The sequence below is a fragment of the Mesoplodon bidens genome, assembly GCF_964165515.1.
Source record: "Mesoplodon bidens genome assembly, chromosome: 4".
In the NCBI taxonomy this organism is placed as follows: domain Eukaryota; kingdom Metazoa; phylum Chordata; class Mammalia; order Artiodactyla; family Ziphiidae; genus Mesoplodon; species Mesoplodon bidens.
The window spans coordinates 141,173,347-141,190,404 of record NC_138160.1 but is presented as its reverse complement, the minus strand read 5'-3'; the positions used below and the strand labels follow the sequence as shown (position 1 = coordinate 141,190,404).

Genomic DNA, 17,058 nt, shown 5'->3' with positions numbered 1-17,058 from the left:
AGATGCCGCGAAGGCGCTGTGCGCAGCCGTTGGTCGGTAGGTGCAAGTGGACTTTAACCCCACTGCGCCAGGAATGGAGCTGCCTCAGAGGATGGTGGGAATCCCAGAGTTGCGAACATTGGCAGGAAAACAAAGTCTGGAGGGGCAGCGATGGGCCGGTTACCCCTGCTATGGGATCCTGGCCTAGGAGCGAGGGGACCCGCCTGTGCTGTGCCCCTCTTCACCCCGGTGCTCTCCTATGCAGGTCACCCACCCACCCCGTACCCAGGTGGAGAAGCCCCCGAGTCTGAAAGGGTTGGCTGCTGACAAGCAGGGTTTCAAAAGAGGTAGGAAAAAGTCCAGGCATATTTGGTAGCTGATGCTGAAGGGTGATCCAGGGGTCATCCCATTGGCATCTTCTCCTAGTCCCTGCACCTCCTGTGACACCCCGTAGCCCCCAACCCCCAATCACTCAGCCCCTAGGACACAGGCAAGCCAGTCTCCAAAGCGTTTATTCTCTCCTGGTAGGGAGGGAGTAGGGGTCCAGTGGTCTGAGGGGCACAGGCGCCTACGTGTACCACATGAAGCCATAGGTGGCGCGGAGAATCTCCTCGTTCATGCGCAGCCCGTAGAGCTCGCCCATCGTGGGGGTCACCCAGCGCGTTGTGTGGAACACGGACTCGCCCACCTGCGGGGACAGAAGGGTATGGGTGGCGGCGCAGTTAACCCCTTAGGCCCATGCAGCCTGCTGGGACCCCACCAGGCCTCGCAGCCACTGTGCCTACACCCAAAACTGCCTTCCCCTTCTGGCACTTGACACCCACTACCCCTCGGCCCCAGGTTTTCTGTGGAAGGCTGCGTTTCTGCAGTGGCCTAGACCCCCGCCCTCCCTGCCGAGGACCCACCTTCCAATCCGGCACGTCCTTCATGATGATCGCCTCCTCCTCCAAGTTCTCCCGAAGCATCTGGAGAACCCTGCAAGGACAAGGTGGGAGGTGGGGGACAGGCCTGACCACCCTGAGGGGCCCCTGCCGAACAAACCTGCCAAACGTGTCCCTGCCCCACCTCCTCCCCATCACCTCCTGCCTCTTCTTTCCTTTCTTCCACTGGCAGACTCTTACTGTCCTCCTGTCCGGCCGCAATGCCCCCAGTGCTTCCTCCAGAAGCCCTTCCATTCTCTCTTGGGTCTCTGCTGCAAATCAAGTTTGGGGCCCTCTCCAAGGACGAGGGCATCCCCCGGAGCCATGTACAAGGTCATGGCTGTCGGTCCCCATGTGTGTTCTGGCCTTATCCCACGCTACAGGCTGCAGCACTCAGGCCTGTAACCTCCCGACCCTGGCCCCAGCGGCACACCTGCGGTCCTTCTCTGCCTGCAACAGAGGCATCAGTGCAATGCGGGCCTCGAAGTCCTCGATCTGCAGGCGCCTGTGAAACCCCAAAACCAACACTCAGATCAGGCCACGGTGGGATGGGGGGTGGATAATGAGGCCCTTGGACATGCATTACCCTGGAAAGGGGTTTGGCGGAGAGGCAAGCAAGGGGGAAGGGCTTGGGCAGTGGGTTCTGCCCACCGGCAGCCTGAGAGGGGGCATGGGGGGGCATGCAGTTGACACAGGCAGCGTCAGTCCACAAGACTGCTGGCTTCACACTTTCTTTTCAGTTCAAAACTTTTTTTAAAATCCTAAAAATAGCCCGGGACTGATAATTGCAGTGAACTGTGGGGAACGTTCATCATGGGGTTCTGGACCTTACAAAATCACATCACTTTCACCGCAAAATAGCCGTGGGGGAGCAAGCATCATGGGCAGCTCCTTTCTTCTCCATGCTTTTTGGCATCTCCAAGCCACCAGCCCCATCTGTGCTGGGAGGTGTGGGGAGAGCGATGCCCAGTGATGTGGCCCAGGGAGTGGCCTCTGGCCCTGTCCCCTCATCACCAGAAATCTCACAGCAGCACAAGGAAGGGTGTGGGTGAACTTCAGCCCCCACCTCAACCCTCCCACCCCCTCCCCATCCCCCAGGACCCAGGGTAGCAGCCCCGCTCCAGGCTGCTGCCCTCACCACAGTCACACACCGTGGTTACTACTGGGTCCCTCTGGGAGACTGGGCCTGGTCTCGCCTGTCCAGTGGGGCGGCCCTAGCGTCCAGCACCCGCCAGGTGCTCCTGAGTTCACTCAACAATGTTGAGCGCCCTCCACGTGCTAGGCCTTCTCCAGCACCACCTTGCTGGGGGCCAGCAAGCTCAAGGTGCGTGCTAAGGACACAGGACACAGAGTGGGAGAAAGTGGAGGGGCCTAGCTCGTTGGGAGCCAATGAGAAGGAGCCACGCGGCGGGGCGTTCGGCAAGCTCAGAGGCGGCCAGAGTCCCAACCAGGCCGTTGCAGACCCGGGTCCCTCAGGCCCTGTACGGCTGGCCCGGCCACTGTCCTGCATGATCTGCTTTTTAAGCCTTTATATCATCATTGCCCGGTCACCACCCACAAAAAGACAAAAACCCACTAAGAGAGTGCATCACGGGCCTGTCCCTCCACCTCCACCTCTGCTATGCTAACGTGGACCCTCGGGTACCCAGTGGTGGAGGTCAAGGGCACGCAGTAAACATCTGGCGGCGAGCTTCTTGCTTACTTGAGGGTAAAGCCCAGAAATGGACCTGCTGTGTCAGGGCTGCACTCCCTGAGGCCTGAGGAGTTGACAAGGGGCCCCGAGGTACACTAAGTCCACAGGCACACGTCCCCACCCTCCCCTCCTCACCGGCGCAGGGCCTACCTGCGTTCGCGGTTCCACTTCATCATGCTCCAGTACCCGAACAGCAAGGTCCCGATGCCCACGGCGAACATGCTGTAGCCTGTGGGGAGAGGGGGCGCTGCTCAGCACCTGCACGTGGGACAGGCCACCTTGTCCTTCCTTCTCCTGAAGCATAACCCACTCACTGTGCAAATACTCCAGTAATATGAATGAGGGAGAAGGCAAAAGCCCTCATGAACCCCCTGCCAGAGATGGCCGGTACCATCTCTAATGCCTATTTTTTCAGACTACTTTTTCTTGTCTCTGTGGAAAGTCCACCTACCCCCTCCCTTGGACACCCCCTCCTCCACAGCTGCAGCCCACTCTTTATCCCATTCACCCACTCTGTGGGCAGGGACACCAGGCTGCAAGGCTGCTACACCTCTGCCCCCATGCCAGGGTTCCTGGTAGGTATAGGCTGGGCAGAGACTATGAGAGGGCCTGAGGGCCTAAATGTTTATAGTTGGGTGGCCCTGGCCCCACCACTGACTAGAAGGTTGTTTGGTTCCCTTCAGCCAGCTGATCCCCATGGGGAAGGACGGTGTCCATGCTGGGTCCCAGCTGCCTGGGCCACCTCCCTATGTGCTGCCCACAGGGGCCTGGATGGGGCTTCCGGAGGCAGGCAGTGCCCTGCAGGGGCTGCCCAGCCACCCTCTGGGCTCCCAGGTGCTGCTTCCTCCCGGCCCAGTTGGGTGGAGCCCCTTCCCGGGACCCCAGGAGACAGAGGCTGAAATGAATAGTTATTGAGAACCCGTGGGCACCTGTGCTGTAATTCTGACTGACAGGCCGTGGGCCTGCTGGGGTCTTCAGGGAGGTCTGGACGCTTGGGGCCTGGCTGGGGCTGGCTCGTCCTGCACCACCTCATCTTTCAAGCCTCAGTCTCTCCTCTGGACAGAACTCGTGGTTGCTAGGATGAATTGACAAGCTCAGCCAGACCGAGCTCCATTTAACACCCAGTAAACGACCGGCAAATGGTGGGTAAAGCCACTTCCTGGGACTCGTGGGGGGACAAAGTGGGGGCTCTTTCTTCTTCAGCTCGTCTCCAGCACAAGGCTCCCCTGGCACCTCTGTTGGACCCAGAGATAAATGAGAAACTGGCTCAATTTTTAAATCCCTTTAGTTCAACCTGTTAAAAACATGAGCTCAGGGTAAGGCACTTCCACGTTATGGGGGACAAGGTAGCGAGGGCACCCTGGTTCCTGTGCTCAGAAGTAGGACCTCTCCTGAGAGGGCCGAGTGCCCAGGACCAGTCCCTACTGCACCCATGGCTCTTCCACAATGGCTGACCACCTGCGCTGGGCACTCAACGTTCTTTCCATTGGGTGGGAGTGTTTCATCAGAGCTGCCCGTTATTTGCAACAGCTGCAGAGAGGCCCGGGGCTGCTTCTTCTGACCCAGCCCCAGGGAAAAGACTGAGAGACTGTCTTTGTGAGGACCTCTTGCCCTCAACATTGGGCACCCACATGTGGGCCCATCTGTAAGATAAATTCCAAGACTAAGGTAAGGTGGCCTTTAAGACGATGCAGCTCTAACTCATCTATTCCTCATTGACAGTGGTGAGGCCAAGGCCCCAGGCCCTCAGGGGGTGTCTGTGCCTCCAGAGCTGCCAGTCTGGTGGGAGAGGCCAACGAGGGGCATGCCCAGAAGGGGGTACGGGCCACGTGTAAAGAAGACCTAAGTGAATAGAAACGCATCCTGTGTTCATGGATCGGAACTTAACATTGTTCAGATGGCAGCATCCTCCAAACTGAGGTACAGATTCAACAGTCCCCATCAGAATCCCAACCTTCCCCCCACAGTCCCACAAAAATTGACAAGCAGATCGTGAAATTCATATGGAAATGCAAGGGACCAGAATAGCTGAAACAATTCTGAAAAAGAAGAACAAAGTTGGAGGACTCTTCAAACTTATCACGCAGCTGTGTGTACAAGACAGTGTGCCCTGGCATAAGGATAGACATGTACATCGATGGAACAGAGCTGAGAGTCCAGAAATAAACCCTCACATTTATGGTCAATTGATTTTGGACGAGGGTGCCAAGATAATTCAATGGGGACAGAACAGTCTTTTCAGCAAATTGGACAACTAGATAGCCACATGCAAAAGAAGTGTGCTCCTTCCTCCCTCCATACACAAAAATTAACTCAAAATGGATCAAAGACCTCAATGTACTAAGAGCTAAAACATAAAACTCTTAGAAAACAAAGAAGTCATTCTCTGTGACCCTGGATAAGGCAATGGTTTCTTAGATATGACACCAGAAGCACAAGTGACAAAAGAAAAAATAGAATTGGACTTCGTTGAAATTTAAAACTTTTGTGCTGCAAAAGACACCATCAATGAGCTGAAAAGACAACCCACGGACTGGAAGAAAGTATTTGCAGATCATATACCGGATAAGGGAATGGTATCCAAAATATATAAAGAACTCTTAAAACTCAATAATAAAATGATTAACCACCCAATTAAAAATGCATAAAGGATTTGAATAGAAATTTCTTCAAGGAAGCTATACAAATGGCCAATAAACACATGAAAAGATGTTCAATGGGGCTTCCCTGGTGGCGCAGTGGTTGACAGTCGGCCTGCCGATGCAGGGGACACGGGTTCGTGCCCCAGTCCGGGAAGATCCCACATGCCGCGGAGCGGCTAGGCCCGTGAGCCGTGGCCGTTGAGCCTGCACGTCCGGAGCCTGTGCTCTGCAACGGGAGAGGCCACAACACTGAGAGGCCCGCGTACAGCAAAAAAAAAAAAAAAAAAAAAAAAAAAAAAGATGTTCAACATCGTTAGTCCCAAGGGAAATGCAAATCAAAGCCACGCTAGATACCACCTCACACCTACTAGCATGGCTAAAAGTTTCTTAAATGGAAAGTAATTAGTGTTGTCCAGATGCAGAGAAATTTGAACTCCCGTACATTGCAGGTGGGAACGTAAAATGGTATAGCCAATTTGGGAACAGTCTGGCAGTTCCTCACAATGTTAAATGGGGAGTTACCATCTGACCCAGCAATTCCACTCCACCTAAGAGAAAGGAAACATATGTTCACACAGAAACCTGTACAGGAATGTTCACAGCAGCACTGTTCGTAACAGCCAAAAGGTGGAGACAACTCAAATGTCCAGCAAGTGGTAAATGGACACACAAAATGTGGTCCATCCGTACAAGAATATTATTCAGCCATAAAAAAGAATGAAGCACTGAAACACTGCAACATAAGCATTAAAAATGTGTTGAGAGGGCTTCCCTCGTGGTGCAGTGGTTGAGAGTCCGCCTGCCGATGCAGGGGACACGGGTTCGTGCCCTGGTCTGGGAGGATCCCACATGCCGCGGAACGGCTTGGCCCGTGAGCCATGGCCGTTGAGCCTGCGTGTCTGGAGCCTGTGCTCCGCAACGGGAGAGGCCACAACAGTGAGAGGCCCACATACCGCAAAAAAAAAAAAAAAAAAAAAAAATGTGTTGAGAAAAGTCACACAAAAAGGACACAGAGTGAATGATGCCATTTATATGACAGGCAAATCCATAGAGACAGAAAGCAGATTAGTGCTTGTCAGGGGCTGGGAGAGGATGTGGAGTGACTGCTAACGGGTAGAGCATTTCTTTTTGGGGTGATGAAAATGTTGTAAGTTTAGATCATGGCGATGGTTGCATAACTGTGAATAGACTAAAAATTGGTGATCTGTACACATGAAATGGGTGAACTGTATGGTATGGCATGTGAATCTCAATAAAAATGTTAAAGATACCAGAAAAAAAGAAAGGGCCACTCGCTGGGTGCAGGTGGGAGTGGAGAGAGGAGAGCTGGGGGTGAGAGATAAGGGGAAAAGGTGGGGGTAGCAGTCACTTCGGTAGCAGCGTGGATTAAAGGCGGCCTGAGCCAGCTTGGCATGTTCTGGGATGTTGGCGCTGAGTGGGCCAGGCGGAGAAAAGGGGAGTCGGTGCCAGGCTTGGGACCACGGTGCCTTGACAAGAGCAAGACTGACTGGGAGAGGGCAGCTGTGGATAAGGCTGGAGGACAGAGGACGGGGGCAGGGTGCAAGACAGACTGTAGGGCCTTTGCATTTACTGTTCCCTCTGCCTGGGGAAATCCTTTTCAGAGAAGTCCTTTCGCCCATTCTGGCTAAAGCAAGCCCCAGTTATCCTGGGCCTTGGCACTGACTACAACGGGAAATTATGGAGTGATGTGTCTGTCTCCTCAGCTAAACAGTGAGCTCCTCAGGACACAGCCCAGCACCACGGACGCACTCAACAATCACTAAATGCAGGTACATAAACAAAGACCACATCCCAGAAAGGAATGTGGTCTTATATTCCTCACCCCTCTGCAACCAGGAAAGACTGGGGTGGGTCTGTATGTGCTGCAATGAAAGTTGGTGTCAAGGGCTGTGATGGGAGACCCAACCCCAATCGGTGGTATCTGAGGCACACGGGAGGCACTGCTGTATTATTAACTGGAAGAGGACCGGGATACGGGCCACATTTGTGATTTAAAAATGAAAGAGATGCTGACTGTGGGAAGCCCAGGGAGACCCAAGGCCTAGGGTCCTTCTGCAGCCTGGTCTGCAGCCGGGTCACAGAACTATCCATGTATAAACAGACCTCATGTCACACACCCGAGGAGTGCACTGACCTGGGTGTTAAGAAGAGACTCAGATCGCTTTATATTTGTTGAATCTAGGAATGAGTCTAGAGTTGAGTGCCCATTTGGTGCCCAATCTAGTCTGTAACCTGTTTTTGTATGTCCCTCGGGCTAAGAACACTTTTAGGTTTGCAAAGTTGTAAAAAAAAGCAGCAATAGTGGATAAAGACCATCTGGCAGAGAAAGCACAAACTATTTATCTGGCTCTTTACGGAAAAAGTTTGCCAACCTTTGTTCTGGATTACAAAAAAGCCAAGAAGGGGCAGGGGAAGACCTGAGTTTTCACCTGACAGTAACTTTTCTACTGTCTGAATAATTACTTTTTTTTTTGAAACCATGCCCATGATTTTTTTTGCTTTTTAATTGAGGCATAATTTGCATAACGTGCGCACGGTTAAATGTAAAGTTCAATGACTTGCAGCAAAGTATTCATTCTTAACTCGTTTTACATGTTTTGTAATTCTCTGTTATCCTTGGGTGCAGAGTATGGGCGCCTTTTACTTTCGCGCTTACACTTTTTTGTGTTGAACCCAATAAAAAATTTTAAAACGTTACTTAGAACCCTTGACAATTTTAAGAACACAAAATTCTGGGATAGCCTGAAGTTGGGGGCCACCAGAGAGGAACCACTGCACATAACATCTTCTCTTTTTTTTTTTCAGAACATCTTTTAAATTCCCTCGGTATTCCGGGTTTCGGCCCCAGCTTTGCTCTGGGTGGCCCTGTGGGGAGGTCGCATCCTCTCTCGGGCCTCAGTTTCCCCACCTGTGAAACCGGAGCGTGGCGGAAGGATCGCGGCGCGGGCTAAATTAACCACAGTTTCATCAACTGTAAAATGGGAATAATTAACGGGACCGACCTCTTGGGCTGTTCCGAGGAGGCAAAGGGCTTAGTAAATGCTCGACAAACTGCAGCAGTTGTCGTTATTGTTAGTACTGAAGCTGTTGGGGATCCTGGAACTCCGCCTCCCGTCATATGGAGAGGGAAACTAAGGCCCGCTAGACTCCCCGGCGTCCCGACCCCGCCGCGGCACCCAGAAGGCCCAGACCCTGACACCCGGGCGCAGGACGACACTGACCCGACAGTCCCCGACGCGGAAGGTTCCGCTTGTAGTCGATAGGGCCGTAGCCCCCCAGCGGGGGCATATCCTGCTTCACCTTCGACGCCGCCATGCTGACAGGAAGCTGCGCTTCCGGTCGCGGGAGGAAGTTACGCAACGGCGACCAACGCCATGATGAGTGTGGCGGAAGCTGCCGCGCCGGTCTCGGACCCGGCTTCGAAACCTAGGGCGCTGGTGCACCTACCTACCCCAGTGCGTGGGAGAGCTCGGATAGCTGGGCCCGGGATCGATTGCACGCCCCAGCTGCGGCCGTAGAGTCCTTATTTTTCTCTTCTCCCACATGGGGCGTGGCTCAGTCGGTGTCAAAGCCTGCAGCCCGTCCGGTCGCCAGGGTCCTCGCACCAAAGGACCACCCATTCACCTTCCCTCTGGGGCGATGTGCAGGCCAGTTAGAAACCTCAGGCTCCCGAGGGAGCCAGGTCTCTTCCCCATTTTCTCCCCCTCGGGGGGCCCTGTGGGCAGCCCAGGGCTCCACAGGGTCAGGGCTGAGTACCGAAGTTGGGGGACGGCTGCTCTCAGATTCGGACTCATGAGGAGCCGCCCCAATCCCAGGCACGGATTCCACTCCCGGTGGTGGTCGGGACTCCTTGCTAGTGTCCTCTCATTGGGAACTGGACCATTCAGAGTGATTATGAGTCACAAAGCCCTAGCTAGGGCCTTGGGGGGCCCTACGGGGCGGGGTCTGGGCCCCACCCCCACCCCGAGGCGGGGTGACGCCAGCGGTCACTTCACAAGGCAGAAATTGTTACCTAGGCAATTAAAGCGCACCGCGGCGGTGGGGGCCCGGGAGTGGGCACATGGGGGGTGCGGGTGTGCAGGTGCCAAGCGCCATGGGCTAGGTCCGAGATCGGAGTCCGGCCGCCCACCGACAGCAGCCGCCTCCGGCTCCCCACGCGCCCCAGGCGCCACCATGTCGGGCGACAAACTTCTGAGCGAACTCGGCTATAAGCTGGGCCGCACGATAGGCGAGGGCAGTTACTCCAAGGTGAAGGTGGCCACGTCCAAGAAATACAAGGGCACGGTGGCCATCAAGGTGGTGGACCGGCGGCGCGCGCCGCCAGAATTCGTCAACAAGTTCCTGCCACGCGAGTTGTCCATCCTTCGGGGCGTGCGGCACCCGCACATCGTGCACGTCTTCGAGTTCATCGAGGTGTGCAACGGGAAGCTGTACATCGTGATGGAGGCGGCCGCCACCGACCTACTGCAGGCCGTGCAGCGAAACGGGCGCATCCCCGGGGGGCAGGCGCGCGACCTCTTCGCGCAGATCGCCGGTGCTGTGCGCTACCTGCACGACCACCACCTGGTGCACCGCGACCTCAAGTGCGAAAACGTGCTGCTGAGCCCTGATGAACGCCGCGTCAAGCTCACCGACTTCGGCTTCGGCCGTCAGGCGCATGGCTACCCCGACCTGAGCACCACCTACTGCGGCTCGGCCGCCTATGCGTCGCCCGAGGTACTCCTCGGCATCCCCTACGACCCCAAGAAGTACGACATATGGAGCCTGGGTGTTGTGCTCTACGTCATGGTCACCGGGTGTATGCCCTTCGACGACTCCGACATCGCCGGCCTGCCCCGGCATCAGAAGCGCGGCGTTCTCTACCCCGATGACCTCGAGCTGTCTGAGTGCTGCAAGGCCCTAATAGCCAAGTTGCTGCAGTTCAGCCCGTCGGCCAGGCCCTCCGCGAGCCAAGTAGCGCGCAACTGCTGGCTGCGTTCGGGGGACTCCGGCTATTAGCCGGGGTTCCCACCATTCCCCCCGCCCCGAGCACTGCGCAAGCGCAGCGCACGCGCAAGAAGCGCGCTTCCGGAGTTCCGCGAAGCCGTCGCGCGCCACTGCGCACCCGCCCTTTCCCCTTTCCCACTTAGACGCCGGGGGCGGCAGTCGTCCCCGTTTGGAATTCAGCTCCTCCGCCAAGATCCCAAGAGCAGAAGGGCGCGTGCGCTTCCTCGGTTCCCCGAGAGAAGGCCCCGGGAAGGGGCTGGAGGAGAGGAGAGGGAGACGTTGCCCCCGTGCGAAATGAGCGACCGCTACGCGGCGGGCAGTGGCTGCTTGGAGAAGCTGCTGGCGAGCGGACGCGCGCGGAGGGCGTCTGTCCACAGCCAGCCGCTTCAGGCGCTGCCCCCCTTGGAACTTGCAATAAACTCGCTCCTTCTCGCACCTGGCTCTAGCGACGGCCCCCTTTTACGGAGCTGGGGGGAGGGGATCGCTCCCTGGGAGAAGGCAGGCGCGGGCGCCCCATTTTAGAGAAAGGCTTGTGGAGGTTCTTGCTACAGGTCTGAAAAGGGAGTTGGAAGGATTCGCACCCAGACCTTTCAGGCTTCCCATCTGGGCAGACTCGAAGGGGCTTTGGAGTCGTCCCCGGCGTCGTAATGGTCCTGGGAATGGAGGTGCTGGACTAGGGGGCAAGAACCCCAGCACCCTTCTGGTGTTTAAGGATGGTACAGCAAGGGGCGGGGGTCGCCTGTCCCTACAGAAACAGCATTTGCAAAAGAGGAAATTGATGCCCACACCGGTATCACTTGCCCAAGAACAGCCAAGATTTGCACCCAGATATGTCTGAAGTGGGGTGGGGAGGTGGTGGAAGCTCTCCTTAGTGAGGGTCCCTTCCTTGGTGAGGGTAAGAGCCTCGGGGGAGAGTCGAGGGTGGGGCATTTGTCTGAGGGTTCGTTCTGTACTCTGTTCATTCATGCATTTTTTTGAGCACCTGCTGTGTGCCAGGCTCTGGGACTCAGCCAAATGGCTTGGATTCATCCCTGCTGTCAGTGAAGGGAGCAAGTGAAAAGTGAAATAAAAGAATGGCATGAAAATAAAATAATTGTAAGTTGTTGCTAAATGCCAGGTGGGGGTGAGCAAGGAGGGACTGAAGGGAACGACATTTGAGCTGAGCCGGGAAGGAATCAAACACTGGAAACAGCAAAAGGAGTGTTCCAAGTGTTCCCAAGACAAGATGGAGCTGGTGTGTTTGAGTAATGCTAGGAACTCCTGTAGCTGGAATGGAGGGGGAAAGGAGGTGGAGAGGTAAAAGGTGTGTGTCTGGTATCTGTTGAGGGACCCCACAGGGTCTGGGGGAGATTGAGGGTTATTTTGCCTGTGATGAGGTTACTGGGTTTGGTGACAGTGGCTGTTGTCATTTGGGGTGTATGGGAAACACCTCCCTAGGCCCTTATCCTACCTGCCTCCACCAGAGCCCCACAGTACCTGAGGAGGGTAGTCATTTATGGGTCTGACCATACCCCACCCCTGCTCCCTCACCCTCCATGGCTCTCAGGTGCCCTGGGGATTATGTGCCACCTCTCCCTCACTCCCTTCAAATAGGCTGTGGCCCCAACCCCCTCATTTTGCAGAGGAAGAAACAGGCTAATAAAGGGGAAATGACTTGCTCACTCAGAATAAAACCCACATCCTTTTCCCCTTGCCCCCAAGGTCCAGCCACACTACTCTCCTTTGTCCTCAACCTGCCTTGCTTGGTCTCACCTCCGAGGCTTTGCACAGGCTGCTCCCACTCCCTGCACCACTTTTCCCCTCCCTTCACGCAAGACTTGGCCTAAAAAGGTCACCTCCCGTGATACCCCATTCTTTCCCTCCTCACCCTTGTCTCAAGGTGTGATCCCAATGCCTGGGGCATGGCACATGCCTTTTTCTGTCCACTGATTGATCTGTGTAAGCAGTGGGCCTGGGGTCCTCCTGCTTCACGGCCACACGCACAACTCAGTTCAGAGGGGACAAGGTCTCAGAGACCAGGGCTGGTGTCCCCTTTGTTAGCTGGAGAAGATGCATGAGACTTGCCCTCTGTCCACGGAGGAGCTTGTGCCTAATCCAGCAAAGACTCACCTGAAGGCTGGCTGCGGAACCCCGGAAGTGGGCTTCTCTCAGCCAGTGTCGGGGTGTGGGGCACCAGTCAGTATGTGTCACGGGTGGAGCAGGACAGGGTTGGGTTTAATTTCAGTCATGTCTTGTACCAGTTCTATGCCTTGCCCATGCTAGTCGTGGCCACTGGGGAGGCTGGAGGCAGAGATGCCCCAATAACAAGCAGCAGCAAAATATGTAATAAAAGCACCCAGGAAAACAGGGTGACGTTTACAGCACATTGGAATTCGCCAAAGTGCTTACAAGTCTCATTTTTGTGAATAAAATTTTGAAAGTGTGTCAACCTCTGAAAACAAATTTTCACCAGAAATTGTTCATTTCGGAGCCAGCCGGGTGGCTCCCACCCTCTGTGCTTAGAATCTACACCTGCAACATCATGTCCTGCAGCAGACACCCAATGCCGTGCCAATCCAGAAAAGCCCACCACTCTGGGATGGAGGCTGGTGACGGCTAGGAGCCAGGCCGATGGGCAAAACCCACTGCATTCTCACTGCACTCCCCCAGCGCTGTGGGTAAATGGGCCACAAAGCCCCAGGTTCTGGTGGAAATGGAGGCCCAGAAGCAAGGGTGTGGAACCCAGTTGGGGGAAGACTAAATACCCATGACAAGTGAGGCCTGAAAGCAGCCCAAGAAGCAGGTGTCCTCTCCTTTGCTTCCCCATTAACAAAGGGTCACCCTTCTGTCCCTTCCCAAGTTTCCAAGCCGCGACAAAAAGAACGTGGGATACCAGGGCCGAGGGGACGAAAAAAAAAAATACAGCCAACACATCACATCATCCATTTCTTTATTGTCCTTCAGATTCTAAAACTTCCTCATGACACAATGTATAGCCACTGATTCCAGCGTCTTTGTTTACTGGAACTTCTGTTCCGGTTTGGTGGGAGATTATTTTTTTAAACATTTATTATCAAAGACTTAGAGTCACAATAAATACAAGTGACAATCTCCTCCCCCCAACCAAAACAAACCACCTCCCAAATACCCTACACTAGTGTGACTATTATACTTTTCTTTGTTAAGGATTATAAAACTTTAGCTGTCCTTAAAAAAAAAAAAAAAAGCTCAGTCCAAGTTCTTTAGGCAAACGCCATGTGCAGCATAACTAGGCATCAAAGAAAAACCCTACGGCAGAGCAGCAAGGACTCTTTCCCATTGTTTACACCCCTGTGATGATAATGTGTTATTTATATAGAAGACTCCTCCCCGTGTCTCTCCGCCCACAGGAGAGTGATTTGTGGGACACACAGGAGCCACAGGATGCAGCAGGGGTGTACTGTCGCCTCTTTCATTCCCTCTGCACTGGAGTGAGCTTTTGCTTCCTGAAGATCTTATAGTACAGACAGGACCAGGGCCGCGCCCCGCCCCCCCGCCCCCCCCTCCCCGCCTCCCGGGGAAAGGCCACTGTTGACCTTGTCAAAGGTGTGAGTCCCAACAGTATACACGGGACACTGAGGACTGGAGGCCCCATGACATGGTCAGGATTGCCAGAGCCGTGGGCAGCTCCAAGTGGACGCACAGTTATCTGTGCGAGCATCCACGTGCACACTCGGGCCCACACAGGCAGCCACTTCAGATGGGGAAGGGAGCTTGGTGAATGAACCCCACCCCCGAGTCCACAGAACAGCTGACGTTTTGAATAGTTTCCAGTTGCCATCAGGGGTTCCTGTCACAGATTCCCGGGCAGTTACAATTGTCACTTGGGACTGGGGGCTCCCACATTCTCTGGTTCTCCTGGGAACCAGATCCTCTCAGCCTACAAACTCCCAGAACTGTAGCGAATTTTGAGGCGTGGGCGTTGGGGCTGGGAGAATACCCTTAATGTTAATATCCTTCCCGTATTCAGAGAGGTATTTAATGCCTTTTCTTGCAACATTATAAATTTCATCACAGAACCATGCACTTGAGGCTTATAGAAGTTACACTGCAAAGGGGAAATTAAAGGAAAAAAGGGGGGAGATAGAAGTTTTGAGACAGTAGAAATGAAAAAAGATTAAGGCATCTCACGTTCTTGACCCCCTTTTAAAAAGCTACATTTATGTCACAGTATGTCCTACTATGGGAATGTTCCTGCAAATGCTGGGCTGCAGGAGGCAGAGACAGGGTCAGGGCCCGGCCATCCCATCCTCTGCCTGTGGCGGTCAATTTGTACTGTACTCACGAGGCCTATTCAACAGCCTGGAGAAGTCTGGCCAGGTGAGGTGAGGAGAGGTGGTTCCTGAGCATAGTGGAGAGTGAGGTTCTGATGGGGACGGGGTTCGGGGCCAATGCAAGTGACTCAGTTTGAGCCCTGGAGTCACAGACCCAGTCAGCCATGGTGTACCCCCAGTGCAGAGGTGACCTTGGCCCAGACGCCTGAGTTGCTGCATAGGACTGAGGTCAGTTTGCAGGGGAGGCCAGCGGGCACTCCTTCTTGGAGGATTTGGAAAATTTGGCCCATGTCATTGAACAGAGAGAGCTAACAGCTCAGAGTAGTATAAGACAGGTATTTATTTGCCAGGCACACAGAAAAATGAGAGGAATAGAAATGCTTGCATACTCTTGATTTTTTGGTGTAAAAACACACCCTTCCCCGCTCCCCCACCCCTCCTGAAGGTCAATTTCCCCTTTCCCCCAAATCCCTGGATCTTGGAATGAAAGCCACCCTTCTCCTGCCCTCCCCTCCTTCAGCCCATCTACGTTATGTACTCAAAACAAAAATCAATGAGAAATTTAGGACTTTACACAACAAAAAATTAGAACGCTTTGGAAAACTAATTCTACGGCATGTCAAAAATGTCCTCTAAACACTGAGTCACACAACATGGGGGGCGGGTGGGCGGCGGTGGTTAAATGAGACTTTATTAGAATGTTGCAGCAGTGTATTTGAAGAAGGTGGCCCTACAAAATAAGGATTTTAAATTAAGTCCCTAACTGTATGGATAGGAAAACCAGGGCTGGGGCTGAAGTGAGGAGCAGCATACCCCATCTACACACGCGTGTGCACGTACACGACACCCTCACACCTGCACAGAGCTGGCCCATGTGCAGCACACACACAAGCTTCTGCCTTTCCTCATGGACCAATTTTTAAGGAGTGGGAGAAACCAAAACACAACACAACTAAAAGCAGACCTGATCCTTTGTAAGACATTTCTGTAGACTCTAGGGGGGTTAAAAAAAAAAAAAAAAAAAAAAAAAAAAAAAAGTCTCAAGGCAAACCCTGGCAGCATGGCCCTGTTTTAAGGGAAGGTTCTAAACTAGACCTAAACATGAACGCTGAAGTCTGGGAGGGTGCAGGGGCGCCTCCCCACCCAGATACACCTGACAGAAGCACAGGCCAGGGCTTAGGATGTTGTCCATCAAAGTAAGTAGGAAAAGAAAAGGAAAGAATTTAATAAAATAAACCACCACAACAAAAAACACAACAGCCAGCCCCTCCAACTTCCTGCTCAGGCTCTGGATGTTGCTGCCGATTCTCTCCTCCCTACTCTGTTGACGGTTCTCAGCTTCCAGGATCCCGGGCTCTCTGGCTGGGTCTGGGTTGCAGTTTGTTCTTCTGCTTAAGTGTGGAAGGTCGGGGGTCTCCGGGACGAGCAGCAGCAGAGGCCTTCTGCTGGAGCAGGGGCTGGGCGGTCAGAGGCCCACCCTCCAGGGCATGGGGGCCGTGCTTGGCAGGGAACCCTGGGTCTGCACGGTTTACATTAAACTCCATCATTGTGAGGTGATTAAAAAAAATCTGTCAACCTAGAGATTGCCATGAAGGAAGGCAGTCAAAGATTAGGAGGCTAAGACAGGGAAAAGCAAAAACAAAACAGAATGCTCCGCTCAACTTCAGAAGCCCTGGGCGCCATCGCCCGAGCGTGTCACAGTGTCTAGGGTGAGCCGTCCATGTGCCCTTCAGAGGGCCGAAGGAGAGGGCGAGGAGCAGAACCAGCCCCCAAGGTCCGCTTTTCTGCTGGTGTTGGGCAAACTAAAGGCAAAGAAAGGAAGAAAGCCCATGGGAAAGGTCCCCAGTAATAATCCTGGTCCACCTGTGAAGTGGTCCCCCCACGTCGATGAGACTTTGCAGCCAAGATCGGAACTCTCACTTCCGCAGCGCAGCCGGCGCTTACTCGCCCTCTCGGGGAGCAGGGTGTCTTCCCGAGTGGAGGGTGGTGGGGCCAGGCGGGAGGGAGGAGGGAGCCTGTTCTCCACTGGGCCCGGCTCGCACTATTTCCACGTGGCCGACTGGGGGATGGAGCGTGGCGGGATCATGTCCAGGAGGTACTCCCGCTGGCGGTCCACAGCTGAGGAGGTCTTGTGCACCGCCAAGCTTGGGCTGACAAATGCAAGGGCCCCGCCTGCAACAGAACAGAACAACAGGCCACAACAGCCCCAGTCAGGGGGAGGCTCCTGGGAGGACCCCAGCCTCAGCTCGGCCCACTGAGCAAAGGTGGTTCAAATGCCAGCCTTGAAGCTGAAGAGAATTTAATAACTCAATCGCTTTTACAATGTTTCCAGCCTCTGCCATGGTAACCTTACACATGGGGCAATAATCAGAGATTCTGTCATCTACCAGAACTATGAAAACTGAGTTATTTACTACAGTACTATAGAGAACACTGAAAAACCGCAAATGACTGAACTGTGCAACTGAGCAATCCAGTATGATGCAGTACTATGCAGCCATTACAACTGATCCTGTCCTCAAAGT

The 17,058-nt window shown here is 54.1% G+C and overlaps 3 protein-coding genes across 16 annotated transcripts in view; 1 reads left to right on the top strand and 2 right to left on the bottom strand.

Moving 5' to 3' along the window:
* Positions 1-473: 473 nt before the first annotated feature.
* Positions 474-8,605, bottom strand: NDUFA13 (NADH:ubiquinone oxidoreductase subunit A13). The gene is made up of 5 exons (XM_081231882.1): positions 8,477-8,605; positions 2,743-2,821; positions 1,333-1,404; positions 885-954; positions 474-667 (listed from the first exon to the last, which is right to left on the bottom strand). Exons 1-5 carry the CDS (start codon positions 8,568-8,570, stop codon positions 548-550), a joined length of 435 nt encoding a protein of 144 aa, XP_081088008.1. The 5' UTR covers positions 8,571-8,605; the 3' UTR covers positions 474-547.
* Positions 8,606-8,739: 134 nt separating this feature from the next.
* TSSK6 (testis specific serine kinase 6) lies at positions 8,740-11,006 on the top strand. The gene has a single exon (XM_081231881.1). It carries the CDS (start codon positions 8,799-8,801, stop codon positions 10,251-10,253), a length of 1,455 nt encoding a protein of 484 aa, XP_081088007.1. The 5' UTR covers positions 8,740-8,798; the 3' UTR covers positions 10,254-11,006.
* A 4,720-nt stretch (positions 11,007-15,726) lies between these two features.
* GATAD2A (GATA zinc finger domain containing 2A) overlaps positions 15,727-17,058 on the bottom strand; it is a 100,109-nt gene continuing 98,777 nt past the window's right edge. For all 14 annotated transcript variants that reach the window (XM_081231455.1, XM_081231451.1, XM_081231458.1 and 11 more), the window contains one exon: positions 15,727-16,705. In XM_081231455.1, coding sequence (XP_081087581.1) covers positions 16,575-16,705 — 131 coding nt within the window. In that variant the 3' untranslated portion in view covers positions 15,727-16,574. The remainder of the gene's footprint in view (positions 16,706-17,058) is intronic.

What these genes read in the sequence shown, in the direction of transcription:
- TSSK6 (XM_081231881.1), top strand. Translation starts at nt 8,799, where the DNA reads ATGGGGCGTGGCTCAGTCGGTGTCAAAGCCTGCAGCCCGTCCGGTCGC.
- NDUFA13 (XM_081231882.1), bottom strand. Translation starts at nt 8,570, where the DNA reads ATGGCGGCGTCGAAGGTGAAGCAGGATATGCCCCCGCTGGGGGGCTAC. An exon ending in AAGTGGAACCGCGAACGCAG is followed by an intron (nt 1,405 to 2,742) that starts GTAGGCCCTGCG and finishes GGGGTTTCACAG; the next exon opens with GCGCCTGCAGATCGAGGACT. An exon ending in CAGGCAGAGAAGGACCGCAG is followed by an intron (nt 955 to 1,332) that starts GTGTGCCGCTGG and finishes TTGTCCTTGCAG; the next exon opens with GGTTCTCCAGATGCTTCGGG.